At 31.6% G+C, this 27074-nt stretch overlaps 1 protein-coding gene across 1 annotated transcript; it reads left to right on the top strand.

The window, feature by feature from the left end:
• LOC134684332 (low-density lipoprotein receptor-related protein 8-like) lies at window positions 1-25918 on the top strand. Its single transcript, XM_063543621.1, has 13 exons — window positions 1-130; window positions 2934-3050; window positions 5894-6010; window positions 8564-8806; window positions 10726-10842; window positions 13132-13257; window positions 14640-14789; window positions 16975-17143; window positions 19625-19849; window positions 20718-20833; window positions 22876-23157; window positions 25175-25330; window positions 25770-25918. The coding sequence occupies exons 1-13, from the start codon at window positions 40-42 to the stop codon at window positions 25916-25918; spliced, it is 2058 nt and encodes a 685-aa protein (XP_063399691.1). The 5' UTR covers window positions 1-39.
• Window positions 25919-27074: the final 1156 nt, after the last annotated feature.

The following is a 27074-nucleotide window of genomic DNA, read 5'->3' as shown; positions in this document are numbered from 1 at the left end:
TTGATGTAAATATACATTGACTGCAGATTTGATGATTTTATGTTCAAAATGTGTTCCTCATCTATCATGATTTTTTTTCTCATCACAGTTAATTCGATGTCGTTAGTAGAATCTACTTCATTAGCTACAGGTGAGACAATTATGCATGTATTAAATTATTATAGAAACAATTGATATGCCATTGAAGAAAAATGTGGCTTTAACGGATAAATTCAGTTTTGGAAAAGATAATGGGTTGATCTTCAAGGCGATGGCAGATAGCTGCGTATTAATTCATATCAGATTTGTTGATAAAATCTTTTGTTGTATTATTTTCATATTTTTGGTAAATTTCATAAGTGGAATTATTAAAATTGAAAAAAAAATCGATGTAAAACAAATGTCGTGTTTAGTTTTGTTTACTTGTACTTAAATTACTGAAATTGTGAAGCGGATTAATGTATTTTTTTCTTCTTTTAAAAACAACTCATGTTTGTTTGTTGACAGCATATTTGTTACGTTTGAATAGTGTGTTTTTCAACAATTAATCGGCATTCATATGGGAAACCTAATGGGCTCCTCTTTTTATCGACAAGAGCTTTTCGTTAGAACGAAAGGAATCTAGCATTAATTCTAACTTCATTCTGCTGTAAACGACTTTTGATACAAGTTTTAATGCAGCTATTTAGAACAGACATAAAGTGTCAAACAATATATCATTAAATGGGTTCCAAAACATCAAATGCAGAGGACCAAACACTGCATGACGGGGAAATCAAATTCAAAGGAACAAACAATTCATGACGGAGAAAACATATTGAAGGGACTATACACTTCATGGTGATGAACAAAATTCAATAAACCATACGCTGTATGGCGAGGAAATTAAATTTCAAGGGAGAGTACACTGCATGACGACAATATCTAACAATACAAAGTAAGATATTGTATTTTCAGATATTAACTGTTCCGTAAAAAAAACCCAGTTCAAATGTGAGAAAACTCGCAGATGTATATTAAGTAATTGGATATGTGATGGTGATAGTGATTGTGGTTATGGTGTTCAGTCTGACGAAAATTGTACTGGTGTGTTAACAAAAAAGATTAAATGTCAAAGTGGATGTAGCATTTACTTCTCTCGTTTTAATGGGTTCTTTCTGCATTTAAGCCCTAGTCACTAAGTTACTTGCCAGTGCAGGCGCACTCTACTCCAATCTTATAAGACCAGGATTGTCAGTTTTCTTATCGCAGGTCGATGGAATACTCCGGGCACTCCGGCTTCTCCACCGAACAAAATTGGCAGCCACGCAATAGCCCAATCGCGGTGCTCAAAGATGGTGTTTATTACCACCCCCCCCCCCCCCCCCAAATGAAAAGAATTTAACAACCATTTTGACTATCATATTTAACTACTGCTTTAGCTATTCCTAATATTACAATATGAGCGCTATTTTCTCTTTGGCGTATTATGATTGTTAGCAAACTTTGGCAGAACAACAAATGTCAACCGGAATTCTAACGACAAAGTCTCTTCCAAATCGATTTACAAGATTTAAACATCGGTCAGCTGCTTTTGCCTTAATTTGTGTGTATCCACATTTTTAAACTGTTTGTAACGATACATTTATTTTTTTTGTATCCTTCCAGTCATCTATGAATTAAAGCCAGTCAATTGTATTGTACATATATTTTCACATATGTCAGTTCCTGGTCTAGTGGTTAAGACCGATGGCTACAGTGCTAGGGTCCCGAGTTTAATTCTCACTCGGGGTGCTAAAAATATCAGTACATCAGGAGGGTAATTTTCACCCTCTCACACACATCTCTGGTACCGAGTCCGGAGTTTAAACTAGAATAGGTACTTTGGGGCCTCGGTTGGTCAAAGTTGTCCCCTACTTTGATCTGGAGATAACTCTGATATCTCTCTGGTTTGTCTATTTCCTACGAGTGGCCCGGTGGTTCTCTCCGAGTACTTCGGCTTCCTCCACCATAATAACAAACTTCCCGGTGTCCTACATGCTTCCTTGGGCTCTGTTGGATGGGGATTGTTCTGGTGGTGGGATACTATTGTAAAGGACACATCTCTTTTAATCGTTAGGGAGTGTACAGGGATCCGCTGTACCCTTGCAGTCAATCAAGGGGTGCGTTTAAATTGGCAGAATCTCAAAGAACATACATACTAACAAATTATATTTTTATTCAGTTTGTACATTTGATTGAAAAGAGTTTAAATTAGTACTTACATAGACGTATAAGTCTAGCTTACAACAACATGTTTGAGATGGCTTATAAATTGATAGCTCACCTTCATTGGCTTGAATCTGACAGAAAAACACATGACGATTCAAATGTCCTTGTTGTAGCATTTAAATGAAGAGATGAATAAATGAACACTGCGATACATTCTTTTCACATTTATCCACCATGTCTTTCCCTATTCGTACTGATAATTAGTCTCTTTATCAGAAATTTGGTATACTTTGGGTAATCAATTGGTGAAACTATTCGACTCATTGCAAAGGAAAACCAGTAGGTTTGTGTATATCTATTATATAACCACCTAGTTCAATGATCGATTTTTATGAACATACAGTAATATAATATTTGTGTATGAAAAAAAATACCAAATTTTGATTTTAGAACCTAATAAGGAAATTCGATGATTCATTTGTACTGAATATAAGTACGTCATGTCAATCAACAGTTCTTTTATTTTTAAAATGTCTAAAACGGATTTCAAAAACAAATAGCAATACAAGTTTTACAAGTCTGGATAAAAATGTTTGTTATAAATCACCCCCTTACCCAACACAAATAACAAGCATAGAAACCAGCAAAACTATGTTTTACTGACATTTAACTGTGTAGAGTTTAAAAATTATCTTGTATGAATCTTTCTTGAAAAATATTTTTTTTAAACTTTTACAAAATAAAATACGTTTAATTGGTTTTAGGGATGACATGTTCTTCTGATGAGTTCAGGTGTGACTCTGGCCAGTGTGTTCATATAAAATGGAGATGTGACAGAGAGAGAGATTGTTCTGACGGCTCGGATGAACTCAAGTGCAATTGTAAGTTGGACAGACTGCGATTATTGAAATTCAAGTAAATATACTCGTGGCATTGTTAAATATTGAACTTTGCTAATGAATCTTTATCAGGTGGCAATAGTAATTTCTCCGGTAGTATTTGTGTTAAATATGTTTAAATTAAAAAGACAATACTTAACACTAGGTATCTGAAATAATGCAAGTAACTGTCTAAACGCACACAAGGTAACAGATAGATAAAGGTAACAGTAAAAAAAAATACAAATGATTTCACATTTGTAATATACGTAGATTTTTTTTCCCACTATCTGACGTCATACAAAATTAGCCGTTGTCATGACATCGGAGCAAAACAAGTTGTGAAAGTTTTGAAAAAAAAACGTTCTTTACATTTTCTACTTTAATTTCAGAAAAAAGCCATTTGCCAATGTAATAAAAAGAACGACTCATCAAAAAAATTGAATATCGAACAATTTTCAACTGGTGACAGAGCAATACTGATGATTAACTCCTAGGATACGCACATTCGTTAATTTATGTGTTGTTCGGCCTCTCGTTGAATATTTTTTTCTATTTGAATTATTCGATAAGCTATTCTATAAACACTTGAAGCAAGAGTAACACAAGTATACACAGAAATATTTTTTTGATATCTATATCGTTAGAACTGCTTTTCGTAGTCTAACTTAATCTAGTTTTGGAGTCATATTGAAATGCAAAATAACCTTGCTCATTTAACAATACCTTAATTCAAACAAATAACTTGTGTTTGATGGTCCTTTCCAGACAAACAAACGACATTATTCTTACTTTTGTTTTTGTTTAAGAAATTCAGTATTAAACGTGTTCCATATACAAATGAATTCTGTAAGTACTTTGAGCTTTGATTTTGGAGTAACTATTTTACTTTTTAAATCACAAAGTGTTTGTGTATTTGTTTGGTTTAAAGCTCAGGGATAAATGATTGATAAGGGTTTTAAGATGCCGCCTCAGCACTAACAGACTATATAACAACGGGACTTAATGCGTTTTCCGGGAAAATATATATCGTCTTGTCCCACCACCTTACGTTCTGGTCTTATTTCTGTCCAGCCATACGCCCACTAAACAACTACTTTTAAGTGAAATCTTTTTAACAGAAACTTTGATTGTGAACTTTAACGTTATTCAGTCACGATAAACACATTCAAGTAGTTTCAAATAGTTGGAAATAAAATTCATCCCAACAGACTTGAAACTAAAATTTTTAGTTATTTTTTATATGAATTTGTTTAAAACGACATTTAACCAAATCAATACTATAAAACAATCCTCAAGAATTCGATTTTCAGCACTGTCTAAGTTTTAAAAATCATTGAAACTATATATATATATCCTGATTGTACATTTACAACAACAAAACCAATAGCAAAAGCATTTACTTGTAACATGTCAATCAATGTGTGACTGATGACGTTCCGTTAGTCCATCTAGAAGTAACAATTTGAATACTTATGCACCTCTTTTATATAATTGTAATGCAAAATAATTATCATGTAAAAAAGCCTGGTCACAAAATAAACCAATATGCATATTTTGGCAAAACATTCATTTGTGAAAATGACTACTAATACAAGTTATGATTGGAGCTAATTTTGTTTAAATGTCTTTTTAAGCTAGTAAAATATTTGAAGTCATATTTTATATTATGTTGTAATGTTACACTATTACAAACATTTACTCGATTTAGAGTGAATATTTGAGCCTGTTATAACGTGTTATTTTGTTTCGTGTTTGTGCATCTATCCATTTGTATATAGATTAGACAGTTGGTTTCCTGTTAGAATTGTTTTACACTATTCATTTTGGGGCCCTTTGTAGGATGCTGTTCGATCTGAGCCAAAGCTCCGTGTTGACGGCCGTACTTAAAACCTATCATTGTTAACTTTTTATACAATTTGACTTGGATGGAGATTTGTCTCATTGAAACTCATACCATATCTTCTTTTTTATATTTATATCGAATTATTTCCGAAAACATCTAGTACTTAGTGTAGTTAGTGTCAAATCGTTAACAGTTTTCGATTGATAAATAAACAACACAACATTTACAATAAAAAAATATATATCTGTGAATTAACTGTTAATGTCGCTCCATACCTCCATTATACTTCATTCAAACTTCAGACCAAATTATCATTTGTTCATCAAATAAAACTGTTCAGGTACTCTAATATTTTAAGCAACTGAAAACGAACACCAAATTATTTGATTATCAAAATACAATGTGATAAAATAAAGCATACTTACAATCCTGTCAGATTTTGATAATTCCATTTCATTGTTAAGATGACACATGTGTTAGAATAGCTGAACATTTTGAAAAAAATATATATTCTTCAACATAGTAATTATTATACCATGTTGTAATTTCACATTTATTTTACTGAAAATATCATGCTTTAATTAAAACTGATGTTGAAACATAGCAATATTAACTCAAATGACTCTCTACTATAACAATATTTAAAGAATTTAAGAAACTTGATTATAACAGCCCTGCAGTAGAATTGAATTAGAATTGTCAGTTGTAAGTAGGCTTTATTATTTTCACGTGACACTTGAATGAGATGATCGCGGTTTTCTACAGAAGATTGTTAAGATTTCTGACAACTTGAAAAGTTTAATTTGATGAAATTCATTGTTATTAGGTAAGAATCCTGAATTTTGAATGAACTGCAAATAGTTCAGAGCAACACTTACAAATTAAAGAAAATGAAAATAACATTATATTTTAAAGAACAGAGAAATGTATGGCATGTCAGGTCTACTTTTTTGAGAAAATGCATCATGTTGTTACAATTTCGCTTATAAATATATACCAGATAATCCAACATGTGATAAAGATCAAAAACGATGTTTTAACGGTAAATGTATGCCATCAAAATGGTTTTGTGATGGTGAAGATGATTGTGGTGATGGAAGCGATGAACAGAACTGTCGTAAGTATATGTATTTGTGTAAATGTATAGATGACCATAGATGACCTTACATTTTGTAGCTGTTCTTTATCACAAGATTCAGAGTGTTATGACATATGGGTAATTCGTTATGCTTTAACATGATATTGATTTAATTAATGTTTGACTGTAATTCATTGGAGAGAAGACGGCTAGAAGTAATAAAAACAACAGGCGAATAAACACAAACAACACAACAAAATATAAGAGAAACAAAAACAACATACCAACACTAATCCCACGAAAATCTCAGTATGAACAAAAGTGATGCGGATTGGTTAGCATTTTCTGCTCGGTTAGTACCATCTGTTGTGTTGTCATGAAAAAAGTCTTAACTTAGATAGTCAAGCCGCGTATTCTTCCTTTTTTTAATATTAAACATATTTTATTACCAATCACCTGTTACATCAACCCTCAGTTGCACAGGGAAGCGTATTCGTCCTTGAACAATGATACATAAGAAGTTACAACATGTGTAACATAATAAGAAGAAAATAATTTAAAATCAAAAACCTTATGTAGATAGTAGATGTTTTTGTGTCCTGTTAAATTGTTCCTTTTAAAATTGTTATACGATGATGACTGATGTACCCATATTTTGACTATTTTATTAATTGTGACTGTTTATTTAACGCATCATGTAAATGTAGCGGAATTTGATGAGACTGTTATTAAAGTGAGAGGGTTAGCGCTATAGAACCAGGTTTAATCCACCATTTTCTACATTTGAAAATGCCTGTACCAAGTCAGGAATACGACAGTTCTTGTTTATTCGTTTTTGATGCGTTTTGTTTTTTGATTTTGCCATGTGATTATGCACTTTCCAAATTGATTTTCCTCTGAGTTCAGTATTTGTGATTTTACTTTATACAAACTTTGAGGAGTGAACTAACACATGCAAACCAAAATTATGACCAAATCTGAGTAGGAATCAAAATTTTCAATGTAGGAGAGATAAATAACAAAATTGGATTACATCAGATTTCATTCAAACAATAAGAAACAGTATAAGGCAATTGAGTTTTGTGAAGTTGCTGAATAATATGAGAGAATGTCATTTATATTTATTTAATTTGTAATACAGAATTAACTTGACATGCTAACTCGATTTGGTATCACCAGCCTAGAAGTCAGCACTTCGGTGTTGACATGGATATCAATTATAAGACGAAACGCGCGTCTGGCGTACTAAATTATAATCCTGGTACCTTTGATAACTATATGGTTATTTTTTTAAACTAAGGATTTTCTTATCCCAGGAATAGATTACCTTAGCCGTATTTGTCACAACTTTTTAGAATTTTTGGTCCTAAATGCTCTTCAACTTTGTACTTAGTGGATTTGTAACTATTTTTATCTGAGCGTCACCGATGAGTCTTATGTAGACAAAATTGGCGTCTGGCGTATTAAATTATAATCCCTGTACCTTATATAACTATTGTACTACTGAACTGGTCTACCTTATAAACAATATATTCGGAAGAGAACTGGGTAAATATTCAGTGGTCTCATATATTATATATGATAAGCTAGAAAATATTTCAACCTACATGTTTATAATATACAATACCTTTTGTTGCAATTTGTTGGGGAATATAAAACATTCATCTCAATCTGAAACATCAATACAAACACAAACTGAAATTTAACCAAATAAACTTAGCTTGCTATTTTGAACGCCAGGGACGCATTTTGCCTGTGACGGTCGATTCAAAAGGTAAAAATGTCCAAATAAAATACGCAGTTGAAGAAAATTGAGGACAGAAAATTTCGGAAACATTTGTAAAAAACAGCTGAGGAAATCTATTCTAAAGAAAATGTTATCAAAAGATATGACGATATCCTCGATAAATCAAATGATCTTTTTACACTGAATATTTGAAGGAAGGAGAATAAACAAGATGAATGAACATATCGCATATGTTCCTTACGTCGTTACTACAATCCTAATCGTTGTCATGAATGTGACCTATCCAATTAGACTATTTACCTGATTCGTTATTCCATAAGCAACACGACGGGTGCCACGTGTGGAGAAGGATATGCTTATCCTTCCGGTGAACCTGAGAGCCCCCCTTGTTTTTGATAGGTTTCGTGTTGCTTATTCTTTAGTTTTCTATATTGTGTCATGTGTACTATTGTTTGTCTGTTTGTCTTTTTCATTTTTCGCCATGGTGTTGTCAGTTTATCTTCGATTTATGAGTTTAACTGTCCATCTGATATCTTTCGTCCCTCTTTTATCATATAAATATTTAACATCAAAATTTAAAAATGTCAGAAAAAACTTTGAGTTTTGAATTACTCAGTGTTAGTTGATGTCTTTTTATGCAGTCTTTTTAGGTATTTAGGAAGAAATCAAGGAAATTTAACGTCATAAATAAATTTCGACAGTTCATTTGCTGAAACAGATATTTCAGATGCAAGGATAAATAGTTTTCTCACACCTCTCAGGAAATTTGAAAATAGCACAAAAATTAGAAAAAAAATGAAAAACATTTCAAATGCGATTTCCAAACAATAAACTTGACATTTCAGCATCCACATGCCCTGTCGAACAGTTTAAATGTACAAATGGAAAGTGTATACACATTACATGGCGATGCGATGGAGATGGAGATTGCGATGACCACAGTGATGAAGAAAGCTGTGAAACAGTTTCTCCAAAATACTTCTGTAAGGAGACAGAATGGCAATGTAATCACAAAAAGCAGTGCATTCTTGCGAATTGGAGATGTGATGGCGAAGCAGATTGTTTTGATGGTTCTGATGAGGTTAACTGTACGTATATGGTCATATGCACATGCATACTTTATTTTATTAAATAATGAATCAGATGATAAGTGAACTATTAGTGATTCTTGTAGGATACACAATTCAATTTACTGATAATTTTGAATAATACAAACATGTATGAAAGAATTTTAAAATTAAAAGCACATATGGATATAGGAAGATGTGGTGTGAGTGTCAATGAGACAATTATCCATCCAAATAACAATTTTAAAAAAGTAAACCATTATAGGTCAATGTACGACCTTCAACACGGAGCTTTGGCTCACACCGAACAATAAGTTGTCAAGGGCCCTAAAGTCACTAGTGTAAAACCATTCAAACGGAAAAAACAACGGTCTAATCTATGTAAAAAAAAGAGAAACAAGAAACGCGTAAATATTACATAAACAAACGACAACTACTGTACATGAGATTCCTGATTCAGGACAGGTGCAAACAATTGCAGCGGGATTTAACGTTTTAATGGATCCAAACCTTCTCCCTTTTTCTTAAACAATAGCATAACATCACAACATAGAAAAACACATGATAAAATATCAATTGGCAGACTTAATTCAATCAAAAAAACATATTGCCCTTTTAACTTTTTTTTATAGTTTGTTCTTATATTGTACTGTTAAACTACTGTCACATGTAAGGGGAGCGTTTTGGCGCCTACAAACTAGTTTCTATTTAACCCGTATCATTCTGTATTTGCCTTTTTGTGTCGGATACATTTGTATGACGCACAGTTTATTCCCTCCGTTTTTTTATTTGTGGTCAGGATTTTTTTCAGTTAAAATGATTAATGACTATTGAATTGCGGTGTAACCTTATGTTTATATTTTGCTTTAGGACATCCGTGGAATTTTTGATATGTTGTAAGTGGACTAGACGTAGCGTTCATCATCAAATTTCCTGAGCCCCTAGTATTAACAATGTATTATTTTTTTTTGTTTTTGTTTTTTTTTGAAATCCTTACAAATTACACCGAAGGATGAATCTGAACCTCAAAACAATCTTAATAAAAATAGGACTTAATCAAATCTTTGAAATAGGATAAAGGAATCTTTACTTCAAATAATGAGTGAAAAATGTGAATAATGGTACTGAAAATATAACAAATTAACTCCGAATTTGGCAATTTATTTTTGAAATTTTGGGTCCTAAATGCTCTTTAACTTTATGCTTGTTTGGGTTCCTTACTATTTTGATTTGTGAGTCTTATGTAGACGAACTGCGCGTCTGGCGTATCCTTTAATAAGCTTTGTGCCTTTCATAACTATTTACAACCACTGGGTCGATGTCACTGCTAGGTGGGAATAACAAGTCCAGTAACTAATACCTTTGATAACCATTTGGCCTCATGTGTTTTATGCCATCTACACAGTTTAAAATGTGATCATTTGCAGTGGAACTTTTCGGTATTTGATTTCATCAGGACTTAACTCAAGCTTCCAATGCCAAACTGCAATTTAAAGGATTTTAGGAAAAAGTGTTTTTCGTTAGAATTGTTTTTCATTTTGTCATGCCGGTCCGCATTAAAGCATACTAAACGAAATGGGATTTGTTCATGGGTTTAGGCCTTACATTGATATATAGTTGATTAGATCATTGTCTATTCTGAATACAATGATGAACAGCTCTTAATGTTTAACTGTTAAAAAATCAAAAGGTACTCACAATATAAAAAAGAAGATGTGGTATGATTGCCAATGAGACAAATAGCCACAAAAAGACAAAAATGACACAGATGTTAACAACTATAGGTCACCGTACGGCCTTAAACAATGATCAAAGCCCATACTGCATAGTCAGCTATAAAAGACCCCGATAAGATATCAGCTTATTCATGTTCCAAGTAAAGCATGTAATATAAATTTACAAACCACATCATTTAAAATGGGACTGTAATTGAATTGTAGGTACACACACATGTGGTGGTGACCAGTTTCAGTGTGATAATAATCAATGTATAGCAAACACATCAAAATGTGATGGTCTCCAAGACTGTACAGACAGTTCCGATGAGTCAAATTGTAGTAAGTGTTTATACTATACATCCTAATCGAATCAAAAAGACAATACAAAATATATAAAAAAAATTAAATCTTCCTGTTTGGAATGCTATCATTGTGTCTGGTCAATGATGAAGCAATGAAAAATCAAGAGGGAACATGGTCCCGCCAAAATTACAATGAATAATATTCCGAAAACAAGCACATTGACCCCTATATCTTTTTTTGCTTATTTGATTCCTCAATGAATCCCCTATTAATTTATATAGTTTTAATGGAAGGTTAGTTACTTAAACTGAGCAGCAAACTTCTTTAATCAGTTAAAAGAAATATCTACAAACATGAGATATCTAAACGTATCACTACAACACATGTGCTAGACTGCATTTATTAAAAAATATAGAAATATCATGATTATTGTCGTAAACACATATAATAAACACAAAACGATACGGTGTAGATCCGTTATTTTTCCCGATTTGTAAGCAGACTAAATCAATGTATATTGATGTTAATTTAATTTATGTATTATGTCTTATTGTATAATACTAACAATTATAAAATATTTTATTATATATTCTCCCTGGATGTATAATAACTGATACACAGGGATACTTAGCCTAATGCTGTAAGCTAGGTAAATTGTTAAACAGCATTTAGTGCAATAAAGATGATTTTATTGTTTCAAAAAAAAAAATGATTATTGTCGTATGTTTCATGGATTTTTCAAAATTAATTTCAGAACAAATGATTTTCCAAAGTATATTTCAGGCTCACCTAGTTTCAAAAATGTGTCCGCTGACCCGGCTCGTGTAAATCTGACAAGGGCAAACATGTTGAGTTCTTCCAATTCTTTTGGACTTCAAACCTACCTACCTATCCTCTTCGCTCCTGGTGGAGCATGAGGTCGCCACAAGATTTCTCCATCCAGATCTGTCTTTAGCCTTTGTTTCGGCTTCTCCCCAGGTCATGTCAAGCTCCTTTAGTTCTGCCTCAATTGTTCGACGCCAGGTGGTTTGGGTCTTTCTCTTGGTCTCTTCCACTGGGGTGTCCATCTAAGAGCTGTCCTGGTTATGTTGGATACAGGCATCCTGAGAACATGCCCCAGCCATCTGAAGCGCCTCTGTTGTATTTCTTTGAGGATACACATGGACTTGGTCGTTTCGAGAAGATGGTCATTTGAGATACGGTTTGGCTAAAAGATTTTACAAATTCGCCTCAGACAATTGTGGTGGAAACTTGAGAGCGATCTCATATCTGTTTTTGTTACTCTCCAGCATTCACTTCCATACAGAAGGACAGATTTAACATTACTGTTATATAGCCTGATCTTTGTTTTTCTGTTGTATTGGCTAGACTTCCAAATTGGTCGTAGTCTTTGAAATGCAGATCTTGCCTTGGCTAGCCTACTTTTAATATCTTTTTTGGTTGAATCTTCTGTACTAACGACAGTTCCTAGATAGGTAAATTTTTGTACTTGTTGAATTGCTGTACCCTCAGCTTCTAGTCGTAAGTTTGATGTTGTGTTGAGTCGCTTTTCTTGAGTCTTTTTTGCATTTAATTCCAGTCCTATTTGGCTTGCAAATGGCTGAGCCGATCTGTCTTTTCTTGCATATGATCTTGTTTTGATGAAAGGAGTGCTATATCATCAGCAAAGTCAAGGTCCTCTAGGGTTGTTAACATCGACCATGTGATGCCTCTTTTCTTGTCACTGGTGGTCTTCCGCATCACCCAGTCAATGGCAACCAGGAATAAGATGGATGAGATGATGCAGCCCTGTCGTACTCCAGATTGTACTCCAAACCAGTCAGTTTTTGGACTTCAAAATTGTGAGGTTATTTCTTATATTAAGAGAAAACAATGCAAATGTGTGTATGTTTTAAATGATGCAAATACTTCGCCGCAAACATTAATAACATACATTTTTTGAAATCAGTTAATAGATTTAAGAAAAACAAATTCTCTCTCCATCAAAGTTAACATCATATTCTATTAGCTATTCTTTTTATGTCCTCTTTGGTCCCAAGACGGAGCAACAGAAACATTGAACTGCTACATAGACACCTAAAAAAGTAACGTAACTAGTTGCATCTACCAATTGTTGCTCAGTTTTTAGTTGTCTATGTTGTTTCTTGTGTACAATTTCTTTCTGTTTTTTTTAATTATTTTTAGCCATGACGTTGTAAGTTTATTTTCGGTGTATTAGTTGACTGTTCCGGGATCCATTGGTATCTTTAGCGCGTTTTTTTTTATAGTTAGCTGGAATATATTCTATGCGCAACTATCTTTAAAACATACGAGCAATTTTTTTAGGTACATCTAATTCATGTACGATAACAAATGGGGGATGTGATCATATTTGTAATGAAAATGGTGAATCAAAGGATCTTTGTTCATGTAGAAAAGGATACAAACTTGAAGAAAAGACCAGATGTGTTAGTAAGTACACTTCTTTTATTGAAATAGTGGATACATAGTTTAATATTTAGTTAAGACTTAAGGCTGCTCCTTGGTATAAATCGCTAATTTTTTTTATAAATGAACTTTATTATATACTTAAAAGAAAAATGAAATTAAAAAAATGGGGTCACCGTTCATTGAAGCACATAATCTGCCTCCGGAAGAAGCATTCATTTTTGTTAATGTCCTTTTTTCTGTTGACCTAATAGGAGAAATAAAAGTAATATCGAAATAAAAAAATAAAAAAATAACCTTCTTACAGAAATCGTTTAAATTTTACAATTATTTAGTATATGTACAGCTTATTTGAAAACAATAATAAAAAAAATATAGGTCACCGATGAGTTAAAAAAGATTTCAAATCTAAAGCCAAAAAATGGCATTTTTGCTCCAAAGGGAGACAATTGGAAGCTTTTTCAATGATTTAAACATTTTAAAAGGCATCTGGGGCCAAACCGAATTGTTTTTGTGTTGATTTTTCTGCTATATCATTAAGTTATAACTAAAAGTGTAATAAAAAAAAAATAATGAAAAAAATAAGGTTTATTTTTTTTGCCGTAATTTTGTACCCACTAGCCACTTTAAACGGTCATTTCTATTTTTAAAATAATCCAAAAAGTCTAAATAAGGCATTCATGTTCTGTCTTTTAATCAATACTCAAACAAAAAGTGCGTTTAAATTGGTATTGTTCGGAAGTTTAAATGCTGTTTATTGGTGTTTAAGTAAATTCATTTTAAGGTGATGTAGACAGGAAAAAAACCAAATACTGATTTTATTTCATTCAAAAAAGTATGCTAATCAGATTTAAATTGATTGATTTTTGTCACTGATAATAAGTTTGGAAGAGCATGCATGCTATGTTTATTTATCAACGTTTTGTTAAAATTCTATACAAGGTCAATATTATACAATAACTGTCTTTTGATGAGGTAACTATGCAGTTTTGTTGACTTTTAAAAAACTAATATTCACTGAGGCCAACAGCCGAAGTGAATATCAGCTTTTCCAAAGTCAATTAAATCACATATTTACCAATTGTTTTATTCAATATTCCGAGAGAAATGTATTTTATGGCAATTGTTTTACCAAAACAAATTGTACATCAAACGTTTTTTTACCAAAATAATGCACGTAAATACACGCGACATTTTGCGCTGTGAATATTTTTTCTGCAGGTGATTATGCTTTATTTTTTATACAAAATCCGATTTATATAGAAAAACCTACTAAAATGTTATCAATATGGAATAAATGAAATGATCATCATATTCTAAATAAAAGTTTGGTGTCATTGTCCTTTGTAATTTGTTTCCAGAATAATAAGGAAACATTTGGATCACTTTTTATCCTATCTTTCCAGATATTGACGAATGTACAGTTAGCAGTGCTCCCATTTGTTCACAATTATGTATTGATAAACAGGGAACTTATGAATGTGAATGTATTGAAGGCTATAATACGAGCGTCGTAGCCGGTGATGTAGCTGGTGCAACAACATGTAAAGTGAATGGTAAGAGTCAACAGCGAGCAAACAAATGATTATCTGTTACCTGATATGACTTAATATACAGCTCATAAAATATTGTGAACATTTAAAAAAATATCTTTTTAACGTTTTGTCATTAAACTTAATTTTATTTTTTTGGTCTAACGAATTGCATTTCAGTTTTTAAAATACCCCTTGTATATTATACATCCGTGTGTATTACAAATGTTTCTGTGGTAGCTTCCATCAGGTACGTATAAGGCTAAAACGATTGAGGGTCTAAATATAACTCCTCTTATTCTTGGTCAATAAGAATTTCATCTGAAGTTTTAGCACAATACATAATTATACGAACTAAATATTTGTGACAAAATAATTCGTTTAAATTACGTCGACACGTGAGCTATGGTTAGTGAGTCCTCGGGAAGAATTTCCACAATAAGCTGAGCCTAGCCATTGATGGTATTTTTATTTAAACAACATGAACTTCTGGTATAACCTTAAACATGTACATTAACGGCCGCAATAAGGCTAAACATTTTGAAAAAAGCAGCACCAAACGTTAAGATCTTAAACTAAGCAAGTTGTGTTAGCATACAGCAACAGAAAGAATGCTTGCTCTTTTTTTAAGGGAATATAAAAATATATAAATATGAATTGAAAAATCACATAAGGAAGGTAAAAAAAATAAATACTCGACTACATCAATCAACGGAGAGAATGGAAAAGAACTATCATACATTTTTACTTCTAACTTGGTTCAAACATTTCCCGCAAAAAATAGTGATTCCTGGTTTTATATCTAGCTTTATTCCCTACTTATATGAAAGTATTTTTAATTCCGTTTTATTTACAAAGTTTAATGTACAACCCAAAACAGATATAATTTGTTAACAGGTATATGTGTAAACATATATCACAGATATACAACATAACGGAATTAAATCAAAACAAATAAAGGCTATAGTAGTTTACCGCTATTTTACAGTCATAAATCGATTGAACTGAAACAAATACGAGTCACAAAATAAACTGAGGGAAACACACCAACTTTAAGAGGAAACAAAACGGAGCAACAGAAACATTAAACTGCTACAAAAACACACGTTAAGATACATAGAAATATAAAGAAACATACAATTTAGAAACCTAAAAGTAACGTAACTAATTGCATCTACCCATTAATCGGATGCATGTTTATTAGTTTCTATGCGATGTAAAGCCATAAGAAAATTACGTTAGTAAAGCATCCTTGAATTTGTATTTCTTATTGGTCTGAAATATGTTATCTTTAATACACAAAAACGGAAAAAATCATACATTGTCAGGTTATCGAGAGGTAGCTTAAACCTTAGTTTAAAGTCATAAGAAACGAGTGACCGGTGAACAATAATGTTCTTCCAATTTTAGATCTTGAACCAATGGATACAATCATCATAAACTTTGTCCTCTGTGCACTAATTTATCATTTTTTTCGTGTAAATTTCGTATAATCGTCAATTTGTTTTTTTCAATCGGTCAGTGTTGTTGTGAAAATATGACAGGTAATTAAAGTTCGTGTTTTGAAGCCGAAGTTTAACGATTGTCAACTGTTTGTCAACAATCGACAACATATCAACAAAAAAGCATGGACATTGAGCACGTGTTTAACATGTAAATTCAGATAATAGTTTATTTTAAGGACATCCATGCGTATTGCGATCACCGGATTTTTAAGAGATGGGTCACACTGAGGTCACTTTGCATACGGAAAACATGTCGGGGAATTGCTTCCTGGATGGAAGCAATTAAAGTAAAGTAAACTTCTTCAAAATATCAATAAATAAAAGAGTTTTCTTCAGAAACAAAGTATATGTACACAAGTTTTATAATGAAAACTATCCATTGAGTTATGAAAAACATATGCATTACTTTTTTTAATTTGAGATGACTTTAAGAACAATATATCAAATGTTTACAAAGGAACAAATATTGGTTTTATTCATTTTAACAACACATGACACATTTAAGTGATTAGTTTTCAAAAGTTGAATATTATCTACCAGTGATTAATGATTTTCTCTTAATATTCTTTTAGATCAAAAATGTTAGGCTTGTGAGTAGAGGCTCCGTGTTGAAGACCCAACCTTGACCTATAATGGTTTACTTTTAAAAATTGTGACTCTACACTCTTTAAATGAAATTTAATCATGAAATATTTATTTTAAAGGTCCAAGACCGTGGTTATTGCTCGCAAATAGATTCGATATAAGAAAGTTTGAAGTTGGTACTTGGTTCCAAGAAACGTTGGTGGATGGACTATTCAATGCTGTTTCTGTTGATTTTTACAGAGATAAATATGTATATTGGTCCGATGTGTCAATACAACAAATAGCTAGGTTTTTATTTATTATTGATTTCGTTTGATCATCTCATGACGTTTCAAAATAAAATTTTTATAAATTTTAAAATGAAAAATTGTTTGAATGACGTATTTTGCAATTGTACATTTAGGTGAAATACCACCAAATCATGGTACGTCACATCCGGTTGCATACGAAAGTAGGTCTAAAAAATATTCCCTTGAATTTGACCGTTGTAGGTAATTAATCTTACATTTGATTGCAGTAAAACTATTTCTGTGTCATAAACATATGTCTTGGGTATTTCAAAACACCGTTGTTTTTTATTTGTGTTTTCTATAGCAAATTTTGTAATCTTGAGGTTACATGGTTACTAAACCTTGTACACAGATAAAATAAGGGGAGAAATTTGATTGGTTAACTTCCAATGATGGTTATTTTCTTATATGCAATGAAATGTTATGTGAAACTTTTTCTATAGAACTGGACAGGATAAAACTTTACTCATGCCAAGTATTTCTTTATTTGAAACAAAGATAAATTTTCCACAATTTTTTGGAAAGTGCAAATTTAACAAAGACTAATAGGGTAAAATCAATGGTGGTATTACACCTACAATTGATGAAAGTAGATGTATTTGGAATAGGGTTATATACTATATAATAATGTTGTTAATATTAAGTATATTAAAAGGATTGTGAGGAGTTCTTAACTAGATTATATGTAGAACATTTATTCTCAACTAATCTATAACAGTTGGGATGTTAAATAGTTATCACATTCGGACTTGGTGTGTCAATGTTAGATCCCCCTCTGCGCTCCGGTCATCAGGATGATCTTACACTGACAAACCGGGTCATCATGGGATAACTATTACAAATCTCCAAATCAATGATGAATATGTAAATGCATGCTCAATTAACATAAGAGAAATAATCTGTGTTCTTAAAAATATTAAGAATATTTTTTTTCAAATTGGTACCGAAGACATTCAAAGATAAACCGGTATGAACTCTCTACCTATATCTACCAATTTAAGAGGATGATAAGTATCATGTATAAAGGCAGCAGAAGTATACCGCTGTTCGAAAGTCATAATTCGATTGAGAGAAAACAAATCAAGGTTACAATCGAGAACAAAGGAGAATACATCAACTATATTTAAGAGGAAAACACGAAATAAGAAACACTGAAGAATAAAAAAAAAACCAATACAACACACACAGTAACAAACTATAAGAAAACAACTGCCATTTTCCTGACTTGGTACAGGACATTTTGAGAGAAAAAAAATGGTGGGTTGAACCTGGTTTGTGGCTAACCAAACATCACACTGTTAAGGTAATGATATCATAGGTATGAAAATGTTTTCAGTCGATTAGAACAGTTTAAAGCTCTTTTGATGAAAAAATATCAAAAAACGATATCATAATACATCCCTTAATATTTAATAAAATTTGAATTGACAAAATAACGTATAAAAAATATGTTTATATGCGAGAAGCTTTAAAAGGTCATTATTTGTAACTGCGATTGAATGATTATTTTTTTTATTTAGCATAGTGTATCTTTAACTTAGAGAGACAATTATTTTGTGTTAGATTTCTACTTCCTTAAGGAGCTGATGATTATATAAAACAAAGAAGAAGCAGTCGATAAAAACAATTTCAAATACAGGCTCTATAATACGCTGTTCATGTATGTGTCACCTGGTCTCGTGTTAAGAGTTGTATCATTGGATATCGTACCACATCCTTTTTTTGAATAAAAAGCACACCAAAAATAGATATTATATGCATTATACATCACAAAATTCTAAATATAATTAACATTGACAAAACAACGTATACAAATTGGATCTTTATATGCGAGAAGCTTTACTGTTTTGATCGCATATGGAAATTTTGATTTAAATGTACATATAGGGTATTTTTTTAACTGATTAAATCAAACATGTAATAAAACATACCTTAATGTTCTTTTTTTTTAGTAAAATGAAATTGAATGTTTTTATATTTGCTCAAAATTTGTTTTGTTTTAAAATATAAACACAAGCTTCGATTTGTTAATTTTGGCTTTTTCTAGAATATATTAGTATAGAAAATATTTTTTTGCAGGAAATTTATCAATTTACAAAAATACGTTGTTGACTTTTCATGGAAATTTGCATACATGTACATAATCAAACCAAATGTCATTTTAAAAAAGATTGGTCGATGAAATCGTTTTTAAATCAAATAATAAAACTCAGTCGCAAAACTGCATCGTTTTCCGATATATCACAGTTTGACGTAGAGAAAATCAATTTTACTTTAGCAAAGCCATTACCTCCCTTGTAACTTTATCGTATGCCCTTGAAAAGTCATTATAATCGACGAGGTTGAAAGACAACTAAATTGTTTTATTATTAAGTATGGTGTATCTCAAATTTAGGTAGACACTACCTCATTTTAAATTTAATCTGTTAGACATACAGATTGTAAGAAAACATTGACAGCTTTATGAAAATATTTGCAGATCTGAAATAAAGAATGGTATTATGAGCAAGAAACAAGTAATTGTAAATGAGGATATAAAAACACCTGATGGTATTGCTATAGATTGGATCCATGACCATTTGTACTGGACAGACACGGGAATAGATACTATTCAAGTATCCAATCTCGAAGGCGATAAAAAGGCAACAATAGTTGATAATGATCTAGATGAACCAAGAGGAATCGCTTTAGATCCAATACATGGGTACGTTGTAAATATGTAACTCTTTGAGTAGGGATAAAAATAACATGTTTTGTTTCAATTCATGTAATCAGCTATGTATCCACCTTAGGATGACTGTCATTCACTGGGAGTTTGTATCCTACAGTTGTTCCCATTTTGATTCGCATCACGGTGCGGAGCTTTTAGCTTTAATCGAAATACATGCCATTTTGAATAAATTACTTTTCACGTTTAGATTCTAATTGGATGCGGCTGAGATACAGCAAAAGTTATTGGCTAAAATGAGTTAAAAAATTACAGACTTTTCAGACTCAACTGTCATTAGTTCATGTTCGTTTTTTTAGTTTGTATACACTTCACAGATTAATTCAATATTGAAATATCAATTATTAGTACGTGTTTATTTGCTTTGTTACCCTGCAATTTGCACGATTTGCTTTGCTAAAAATTGTGCATATACAATGTAAACAAAGTTGAATTATCTGTAGTTTATAACTTTTGACAATCAAGGCACACCCCAGAGTCGTGTCTATTTATAATTGTATAAATTTTTCAACAAGAAATCTAGAACTTTTAAAAGCATGGGTATATAACGCATACAGACACTCTTAAAGAATATCCATTTTTTACAATCAATATCTACAAATACCACATTTCCAATACTATTTAACAACCACATGCACACATATTACCTTAAATTAGGGTAGAGCGAAGCACTCCATGCCTTTTTAGAAAGCTAAAAACTTGTTGGCATTTGTCCTACCATATTGTTATTCTTTGTACACAATAATAGAAATTTATTTGAATTTTTAAAAGTTTTATTAAATTTTAAACTATAGGTCCTTTAGTGATTTTGCGTTTTTCTTTTAAATTAAATCTATAATCATAGATATTTTTACATGACGGACTGGGGAAAAGACCCAAAGATAGAAAGAATCGGTATGGATGGATCAAACAGAAAGATAATTACAAATGATGTGGCATGGCCTAACGCTATAACTATTGGTGAGTAAATAATATGTTTGTACCTTCTTCCACAATATATAGTAGTTACAAAGCTCCTGATCAGATTTACACAAAAATGCAATAACTGTGTGACAGCTTTAATTTAAAACTATGTAGCAATATTATTCAATAATCGCCGTTTTATTTTAGTTTCAGTTTTGTAAAACCATTTAAACATGAAAACAAACGGTCTAATCTATATATATAAAACAATAAATACGTATGAACCACATCAACAAACGACAACAACTGAAAGTCAGGTTACTGACTAAGGGCAGTTGCAAACAAATGGTGCAGATTTAAACCTTAAGTCGGAAAAAATAATACATGTGTTTTTTGTGCGAGACAACTTCAACAGATACCATCCGAAAAACATTTTATATACACCAATCAAGTAGCCAATATTTGTAAATAATTGTTAACGAGAAAATTCAGACGAGTGATTGCTTAAATGATGTCAATATTGTTGGTCATGTTTACAAAGATAACAGAGCAATTCAACGCAGTTATTTAAGGAAAATATTTAAAGCCATTTCAAACAAACAAAAGGAATTTCGTGTTTCCTCCCTAAACTTTGACCTTTGGAATACAGTGTGTTTTTTTCAATTTCTACACTGCAAAATGTTTGTATTTCCTACTTTTTTTTCTTATTGTTTTATTGATAATTTCAGTGCACAAATGCATAGTTATAAAAATTTATATAAAAAGATACTGAACTCCGAGGAAAATTCAGAACAGAAATTCCCTAATCAAAATTAAAAGCTGAAAGAAATCAAACGAATGGACAACAACTGTCATATTCCTGACTTGGTACAGGCATTTTCCAATGTAGAAATGGTGAATCAAAACTGGATTTACAGCTAGCTTAACCTCTCACTCGTATTACAAAAGTCTTCTCCTGAAACGACAGAGTAAACTTTACAAAATTTGATCGCAATCAGCAAGGTATTTAGTTTAAAACATGTGTCCGATGACCATGCCAGTCCACCAACATACCAGACATGACTACAAATAAAACACAAGAAGAAAATGCAGTTTTGGCTGATATCATATGCAAACAATGTAACTGTTGCATTATATCATGCATTTATTGTAAGTGAAAATATAAGGTGAGCCATATAGTCTCATTGGAGACTCTACTTTTTGTTACTTAAATGTATCTTTTAAAATTCATAATTTTTTTTATAAATATCGGTCAACTATTCCTGTCCTGATTTAGACAAGAATTCAAAAATGTCTTATGCCTCAAAAAAGTGGATACCATTGATTATATAATAGTGTGCAAGAGACCTGATACGATATATAAGTGGTCAATAAATTCCATATGCATTGAGTGAGTTAACCTCAAATCACAATAAGGAATTTACTGACTCCATATAAAGATATATCGTATTAGATCACCCACTAGCACACTGTATGCCGGCTATACTTAGAATATACTGACATGTTTTTTTTAGACCAGTTGCATAGCAAAGTAATTAAGAATAAAGAACCTGCTTCCATTGGTCTATAAAAAAACGAATTCCAGGATAACAATTTGAAAGCTTTAAAAGTGTTTTACTGAACTTGTTTCAATCGTCTATTATCTATGTCTTCGATCGAAGAAACCTTTCAGAATTTTGCTCAACGCCGTGTTGTTTATATAAAAGGACGTTACACCACTACTTACCATGTATACACTTTATCGCTATTTGTCTGCCATAATTAGACCTCACAAAAGTTCCCGTAAAATATCAACGTCATAAAAGTAAATAGGTTACGCAAAAATGGAAAAGTAGTTGATGTATGGCGTCAAAAGTTCAAGGGGAACAGATTTCCAAAATAGTGATATGGTGTATTGAAATAAGCCCGCCTACTAAGCCCATACTAAATACACGTTCTCCACGCGGTTACTGATAAGCATTCAAATAACTCTGTTTTTAAATTTATATGTATGATTGTTATTTTTATACATACCGATTAATATATTTCACTCGCATATATATCCCTTGATGTCCCTTAATATTATTACCCATAAACTTCTTCTGGTATCTATTTTACAGATTACATTGATAGTAGAATTTTTTGGATTGATGCTAAACTACATACCATCATGTCTGCTGATTTGGATGGTTCCAGAATCCGTACCGTATTACATAATACTGCACAGATATCTATTCCATTTTCTATGGCTGTATTTGAGGATAATATCTTTTGGACAGACTGGTCAGGAGAAGATATTTGTATGGCTCATAAATATACAGGAAAACACTACCAAAAAACCGTACTAGGTCTTAATTCACCAATGGGTATCAAAGTGTATCATGAATCTCTACAAAATGCGGGTAAGGACATTAGTTTCACGATGAAAGTTAAGATTTTAAAAATACAAAAACAAAAATACCGAACTCCAATGAAAATTCAAAACGGAAAGTCTATTATCAAATTGTAATATTAAAAGCTCAGACACATCCTACGAATGGAAACAACTGTCATATTCCTGACATTTACATGCATTTACGTATATATAAAATAGTGGATGGTAGCATAGCAAGATAAGTTTCATACTGGTATGACAGTTGCACAAAGCCATTATATTGAAAACAATGTGTTATTAAAACAAACAGACATTATAGGTAAAGTGTCAAAAAAAGTGGTACAGCAGGCAACATTGTACTGTTATCGTTATCACTATTTAAACAAACAAATATGTCAACAAAGAAAGAAAAATGGCATATAGACAAAGCAATAAAGCAATAATGAAAGACGAGAATATAAAAATGAAGATGGCACAACAACTGTTGAGATTATCGCGGGAACATAACGTCCATACTATTGTAATTGTCCATGGTCGACGACGTATTGTCAGTGAAGTCGCACTGGGCAAAAATACGTACTTGTATAAGGTTGTTTGTGTGTCTTTAGCCATCTTGGATTGTGAAAAACAGAGAATCTAAGGTCCAGATTTTCAATTAAGTTAGCAAAATTTAATGAAGGAATGCAGTTAACAAATGTGAATTTGAATTCAAAAGAACAAATTTGTAAGATTATAACTTTAAAATATTAATATATTTATAAGGGTAAATTATTATAGCTGGATTTTCTAAATTTCTGTTTTTTAATTTGCATTTTAAGGGGAGGTTACTCTAAAATAGTGCATTTTCTGTAGGAATCTACATGAAATTTTGCTATTTTGTATTCTAACTTGAAAAAAACTACGGTGACCCTGTCTCTTCTTTTGATATTCTCAAACTATTTTCTAAAAGCTATCTTCACGTATTTTATTTTACAATTCTATCATTTAGTTAATTTATAATCACATAATGATTTTTTACCTGTATAATCCATACCTAATGTGTCATTTTGTCACAACCTGTAGCTTAAGAAATTGCGCGGTGACCTCATCCTTATCATTTCTAATTTAGTCTCCCATACCACCTTAAATGTAATTGCTGAACAGTTGTTGTAATACACATTGCCTTAACTATCCTCTATAAGAACGTTTGAAACCGTTGGTATGTAAAATGTTACAAATTCCCTTTAACAAGCATTTGCTAATGAAGTTGAAAAATGAAAGACAATCGTTATATTTTCCTTTCACTAAACAATACAAAAAAAAAACACATCACTATACATACATTTCATATCAACATCGATTTAATTTATAAACCATACGCAACATGAGATGTAAGGATATGATTTATAAGTTACCAGGATCACAAGCATCACAAAAAAAGTACAGGCACCATAATTACCACAACAACCTCCGAGACCAGTATCTTACAAAAATACAGGCGTACACACAAGGACTAAAAGCAACGATAAAAGAATAATTCAGATGACCTGACAAATGTTAAGAGATTTTCTAACTTACGCGCACATAAAGTTCTCTGATACCTTGATATATTATGTCGTAAATCAACGGAATTATCCACAGTACTCATATAAACTGAATGAGCACTTACAAGAACAAGGTACTAGTAAATATAAAGCAGGATCAAAATGTAATCGTTATTTAAAGAAGCAAGCTGAGGGAGCTATATGTTTTTTGAGGCTCCTACTCAATACAACAAACAGATCAGAACAGCACTATTAACTGGTGCAATAGTTGTCTTTCTCATCAAAGATATCGTCAGGAATCAGACATAATTTGAGAGGTAATGAACAACAAAACCAGCGTGAGCTATCACAATTCTTTTTTTGAGATACTTTCATTGATATTTGTACATCAGCACCTAATTAACATACACTTGAGTTTGATGTAGGTTGCATAAGCTATGAATAATCTGGTTGATGAAGATTTAAACCCCTTGTTTCTTCATTTAAAATCTTAAATTGAAACTTGTCACTTTTATATTAAAGGACACAATGTATGTGATGATAATAAGGTGAACTGTGAATACTTTTGTTTACCAAAACCACGTGTACTATCAGACAATTCAACGTCATTGTCGTATACATGTGTGTGTCCAGATAGCAAGACAATATCACACAACGGTCACACATGCGTTCCTGAAGGTAAAATTATTTTGATTTTTCACTTTTCAAATAATGCAATTTTCTCAATAATACAGTTTCCAATTTGAATATGGTATATATAATTATATGAATCATTTGTTACGATTAAAGTTTTTGGCTTTAAAAAAAACGACGGAAACCACGAAAACAATACCATGATCAAAAGAACAAGACGAATAGACAGTTAACGGCAGCAAATAAGAAAACTTAGGACCGAGCAATGATTAATACCAACCCCATCATATACCGAAGGTTAACTTACAATATCCGGCAAAATTTGCATATGTGTTTGTTCATATCCTCAGTATTTGTGCCCGATGAAATTGCAATACTGAAATATATCAGTCTAATTATTTTATTATGATTTTGAAATACAAGCAATAAATAAATGTAAGTCGATCCGTTTGAATAAAGAATAATGTATAAATTACTGTTACAGATATGGATACAACTGAAGTGGCGACAATGACAACATCAGAGAGAACTGTAACCGGTAACACAAACATACTAACTACAAAATCATCGGCTGAATCCCAACCATCATCCATGACGACACTTAGAGCTGAAAAAAGTAAAATATCATTATAATATTACGTTATTATTGTGTGTAAAAAAAAACAAAAAATGATTTTGAGTTTATGTAAATGAACTTGATAGAACAATCACACATCATATTCGAACCAGTGTTTCATATTAAACGAAAAAAACAATATATTGGGTCTATGAGACAGCAACCACAAAGCAGATAAGATCGGTCGAGGTTAATATAATTTTTAAGGTTAAATTGCACAAAATTCTAGACATGTTATTGCTATATCCAAATATCTGCCATCACCACGTATTCTTTAAAATTACACAACGTTCAGACAACCTTTTTTTCGAAAATCAAAAAGTATTTCAAATCTATCAGATTAAATATACGTTGTTCTTCAGACATTATTTGGTCGAATTTCTGTATTTATAATCTATGTTGTATGATATATGAAACATCTTATAAAACTTTAGAATATAAAGGATACAAACTCTATTAATAAAACAGAATTACAAAAAAAATCCAAAATATTAATATCTTTGAGGTCTTGGACCTTTTTTGAAGTAAGAATAAGGCCCGAACCAAAACCTCAATTGTATCAAAACTACAGATATAATGAATAATAGAGATAGGCCATTTAGTTCATATTCCAAGGGGAAACTTGATGCAAAGCTTATCTTTTACTGTTTCATTGCATTTGATAGAAAAAGATAGAAAAAGAGGACTTTGTGGCAAATAAATCAAGATTTTTGTAGAAAATCAACAGCTTTTAATACAGAGATTTTTGTTTTAAAATTTGAAACATAAATTACTCACTTGATTTTCTCTGATGTGCTAGTGTTTATTTTTTACAAAAAATTCTAAGCAACCTATAAATTCCAAAATACCTCGTGCTGAGTCACTAAAGTCGAGAGCACCCTAAAAGGTGTACTTGATTTCGGCCATATTTATATCTGTTTTAACCAATAACTACATTTATAAACTTGTTTTTAGGAAATCAATGCTAGCAGTGCATGCAATAATCCTATATCTATCAGTCATCAAATTGCCAAATATGAGAGTACAAGTACAAAGGCTGTGGATTTTCTATAAAAATCTTGATTTATTTGCCACAAAGTCCTCTTTTTCTATTAAATGCAATGGAACAGTAAAAAATAATGCTTTGCATCAAGATTCCCCTTGAAATATGTACAAAATGGTCTATCTCTATTA

This window comes from Mytilus trossulus, chromosome 9, assembly GCF_036588685.1.
Source record: "Mytilus trossulus isolate FHL-02 chromosome 9, PNRI_Mtr1.1.1.hap1, whole genome shotgun sequence".
NCBI lineage: Eukaryota > Metazoa > Mollusca > Bivalvia > Mytilida > Mytilidae > Mytilus > Mytilus trossulus.
This window is presented reverse-complemented; position numbering and strand designations above follow the sequence as displayed.

Excerpts from the sequence above, each read along its gene's own strand:
- LOC134684332 (XM_063543621.1), top strand. The coding sequence starts at position 40 with ATGTTCAAAATGTGTTCCTCATCTATCATGATTTTTTTTCTCATCACA. Across the intron at positions 19,850-20,717 it reads GCTTTAGATCCAATACATGG|ATATTTTTACATGACGGACT; the intron begins GTACGTTGTAAA and ends CTATAATCATAG. Across the intron at positions 25,331-25,769 it reads TCACACATGCGTTCCTGAAG|ATATGGATACAACTGAAGTG; the intron begins GTAAAATTATTT and ends TTACTGTTACAG.